The sequence below is a fragment of the Mesitornis unicolor genome, unplaced genomic scaffold (assembly GCF_000695765.1).
Source record: "Mesitornis unicolor isolate BGI_N332 unplaced genomic scaffold, ASM69576v1 scaffold32303, whole genome shotgun sequence".
In the NCBI taxonomy this organism is placed as follows: Eukaryota; Metazoa; Chordata; class Aves; order Mesitornithiformes; family Mesitornithidae; genus Mesitornis; species Mesitornis unicolor.
The window spans coordinates 26,679-30,971 of NW_010173190.1; the positions used below are offsets into that span (position 1 = coordinate 26,679).

Here is a 4,293-nt window from a genome sequence, read left to right on the forward strand (position 1 = left end):
AAGTGTAGAAATGGAAGCTCGCGCTGACCTGACCATGCAGGGATGAGCTGCCGTCCCCTCCGGCTCAGGGAGTCTGATGTAGAAGCAAAACTCATGGAAAACACCATCTGGAGTGCACTCGCCGTGACAGACGAACACACCGCTAGCAGGCAAGCGCCTTTCAGTCCAGGATTTCTTGGTCATTTTTCCCCCAGGAGCCGATCTCAAAGCACTTAAGGAAAGAAATTAGTATTGCTCTGTTTTTGCAGATGGAAAGACTAAGGCACTGATGGGTGAGCTCATCTGGCCAAAGCTGATCCGCAGGTCTCTGCTGTCCATGCTATTCACTGAACTGTTGCTGTCTGTGCTTATGTTGTACAAGACTCATCCTCAGAAGGGTAACCCCAGCTCTGCTCCCCATGCACACACCACACAGGGGCCAAGATCTGCCTTCCTAGGCACAGCCTCCAGAGAAAATACCGAGAAGGACATGCATTGGAGGCCAGAAGTTGGCTTCCCAATGTCTAAATGCCAGTGACTCCCGAGGAGGTCAGCTATGGAAAGATGACCAGGATACTTGTGAGGTATAAAATTCTGTGTCTGCTGGCCACTGGTCAACTTTGTCATCGTCAGACTTGTCGCTGTCATCGCCGCTGGAGGGTTCGTAGCCTGGGACAACAGAACGGATCGGCTCCGACTGCCTGTGACCTGCCTCCGCCTCCTTCTTTTCTGCCAGCAGCTGCCTGTAGCACAGATTGCAGACCCTCAGGGGCTTGGGGGACAGCCGAGGCATCAGGAATCTCTGCCTGGAGCAGTCTGCGCAGACAACAAAGCCGCACTTGCGGCAGTGGTGCCTGCGGGTGAGCGTGGAGAACTTGGTCTGCGTGCAGCGCATGCAGATGTCCGTCGCCTTGTCGGGGATCCAGGGGGCTGCATGCTCCGTGGAGGGCTGCCGGCCCGTCTTCGTCAGCAGGTGCCGGATGCACTCCTCCAGATGGCTGATCCACTCCTTCCTCTCCGTCAGGGAGGCCGCGGAAACCACAAAGGACTTCTTGGAGGTTTTAATCATCCAGCGGTTCTTCATCTGCAAGGTGTCTGGCAGCGTCTCCAAAGTGACATCTTCAAGAGGAATGATGTGCTGGGAATTGTACTTCCTTTTGTTGATGACTATGCTGCCGTAGACAAGGATGTCGTTGAAAAGAAAGAATATGCGAGGCTTTGGTTTCTTGCGGCATTCTTTGGTTAAAATCCCTTCTCCCAAAAGGACCCTTCCTGGCACGGCTAAGGGCTGTCCAGAAGCCCCAAAACAGTTTTCCACAGCAGCAATGCGCTGGCTGTTGATCTCAGTGTTTGCAAGGTGGTCCACCATCTCCAGCTTGCTCTGAAGAGAGGAAAATAAAGAGGGAAGTGGTGAAGCTGCAAACATCTCTGTACTGAGGTGCAAAGGTGAGACACTCCTGATGTAACCTGAGGTTGAGTGATCGCTCCTCACTTTAGTTTGTTACCTTTTAAAATTAGTTTTTCAAACTGTCTGACCCCACTTTGCAACAGCCTGGTCTATACTGGGACAGTTTGTCTGCAGCAGTGGAAGCCCTTGAACACAGAGCCAGCTCTTCCATTAAAGCAGTGCTTTTTACCAGTATTACCGCGTGCTCACAGTAAAGGAAGCTGGTTGGTCTGAACCCGCTCTTATGCAAGTGTAAGTACTTGCTCAGGAGCTTCTGTACTGTGACAGCTCAAGGGTACCAGAACCCCCCTTTCTATCTCTCGTGGTGCTGGCAGCAGGGGTGCAGCCACAGCAGGGAGCTAACTGGTGCTGGGCTGGATGCAGGCTCAGGGAGGAGATCCATGGTCTTGGGAACAAACCTCCCATTTCTGACTGCACACCTGTTTTCCCAAGGATTAGTTACAGACACACGCACGCCACAATGCCATTTTGCGCCAGACCTGAGACAAGAACAGAACAGAGTGTGGTATGGCTTGCTGGTCCTCCCTGCGTGACAGAAAGGGAAAAAAAAAGAAAAGAAAAAAGCACTGCTCTGTGAATAAACCCACACAGGCCAAGCTCCGTAACCGCAGCTTTGTCAGGACTGCTGGTGCTTCCAGTTACGAGATGCATCATTCTGAAAATAGTCTGATCTCTGCTAAAGGGGAAGTGGAAGGCAGCAAGTTCATCTGTCCCCACACCTCCACGCACTCCTTCTCATACAAGCTGGGGTTTCAATAGTCTGCTGGAGGTTTTTATTTTAATAGAAAAACCTAGAGAAGGGTAACTTTGAAATGAAAGGAGATGTTTGCTATTGGTAGTTTGCAGTAAGGAAAATGCTCCATGCTGTAAGTTCAATTTTCCTTGCACCTAACCCCTCCTGTGCTGAAGGGTGCTGCCCAAGGCTGGCCAGCCATGGGAATGTGAGTCATTTCCTCTTCCAGCGAGGTATCTCAGCGATCACAAGGCGGCTCCGAGATCACAGGGATGTGTGTTGGATGTGTGTAGCCCTGGGTGCTGTTAGCACTAATGCAGAGCCGCTCTCCACCATTTTCCTTGTCCTTGTCCAGAGTCCCTGCAGCATGGGCGCTGAAGGGGAAAGGGAAGAGGAGGAGGATAACACGCCTGGTCCTGTGTGTTTGGGACAACGATGATTTACATTCTTCCCTTGCCCTTCACCCCAAATCACCCCTTTGGTATGCTAGAAGGGAAACCACAGAGCCCCTGCTCAAGGCTGCTGCATGCCGTTTACCGCTCACCTGAGCTATCTGACAAAAACTGGCCAGTTCCTCTGAGTTCACAAAATTTTCTGCTCTAGATGGGCCATGGTGTCCTGCACAAAGCTGAAGCAGTGGTTTAGCCCTAGGAGACCACAAAGAAGTGATCTACCCTGCAGAAATAGCTTTCACCATGAGGCGTTGTGTGGCCAGTGCTCAAGAGCTGACTTCTCTGGGGTCTCCCTCAAACTACAGGGAGGATCCCAAGGCCTCTAACTTGCTTCCAGAAGGATGTGTATCTCCAGGGCTCAAAGCACCAGGACAGATTTGATGGAGCTGGACAGCATTACACACATCCACTCCTGTGTGTGTTCTCCAGCGTGGAGGGCAATTTACAATGAACTGCAACCAGGGGCAGTGCTGTGGCCAGGTGGCGCACAGACCCAGAGAAGCTGTGTGAAGGGAGTTGTTACTCGCTGTCAGGAGAGGAGAAAGGCTCCATTCCCCTTCCAGATCTGCCAGCCTGTGTGGAGCTGTGCATCCATGGAGCTGCTCTGCTGTAAGGCATACATTCAAATCTATTCTGAATTACAACAATGCAGCATGTGTTTTTTCTCCCTCTTAAATACTCAAATCAGTCCGAAGAACAAACAAGCAGGGCAAGCTACAGTCTACAGCTGAACACTAAACTTCCTAGCTTTGAATACCTAGAGTTATACCTATCCTGGGATGTGGTGTCTTGGCGTTTCTTACAAACAGATCCTTAGATGAGGAGTTTTTGAGTGAAAGAGCACGATGAACACACAGAATAATAAAAGAAAAAGGAAAAACTGAAATTACAGCTTGGGAAGTTTGGTGTGGAGAGACCATGAATGCAACAAAATACTGTCAGGAATTTCTGGCACCCGCAACACCAAGCAGGATAAATCAGAGCAGTTAATCCTGCTCTCACCAGTCTTGCTTCCTCGTGTTTCTCGGTTAAGGAGTCCCAGCTCTTAGCCTCCATCTCTTACTTTTATTTTATGCATTTAAGAAGCATGGTCCAATCTCCCCAGTAAGAGTGGTACCTGAGACAGCTCTCATATACCAGATCCCAGTGGAAATGAAAACATTTTGTCAGATATAAAGACCGTGCCTGCAAAGAACATGGAAACATAAGCTCATTTTCAAAAAGGAGTGCAAGCCCTGCTGCTGTGAAAGCTTTAGCTCTTGTACTGATTTGGGCCCCTACATGGGCCAGAATGCTCTTGGACTTGCTGCATGGAGCAAAGGGAGAAGAGGCTGGACAGGGGCTGGACACAGTCCTGCAACAGGTAAGAAATAGAAGTGAGCTCTCGCCACACATCACGCTTCCACCTGCAAGGTACGTCCTTACTCCTCCAGCCTCTGGTTTGTTGCCTACTTAAAATGCCATGAGTTAACCAAAGAAAAAACAACTCAGTTCTGGGAAGATCTTCCCTCCTAGGACTAAAAGCATCAGCTGCTGCTTTAGCCCTGGGTACTTCCCAAAGGAGTTTTCCTGGGGAAACAAAAGCAGAGCGCTTTTTTTCCACCTCTCTCCCCTCAGGCATACATGACTTGAGAACAGCACAGACACGTACTAAGCAGTAA

General features: G+C 50.1%; 1 protein-coding gene across 1 annotated transcript; it reads right to left on the minus strand.

Annotated features, from left to right (window-relative positions):
- Positions 1-529: 529 nt before the first annotated feature.
- On the minus strand, positions 530-1,348 carry PLEKHF1 (pleckstrin homology domain containing, family F (with FYVE domain) member 1). The gene has a single exon (XM_010180631.1). It carries the CDS (start codon positions 1,346-1,348, stop codon positions 530-532), a length of 819 nt encoding a protein of 272 aa, XP_010178933.1.
- Between the last annotated feature and the right edge of the window lie 2,945 nt (positions 1,349-4,293).

What these genes read in the sequence shown, in the direction of transcription:
- PLEKHF1 (XM_010180631.1), bottom strand. Translation starts at nt 1,348, where the DNA reads ATGGTGGACCACCTTGCAAACACTGAGATCAACAGCCAGCGCATTGCT.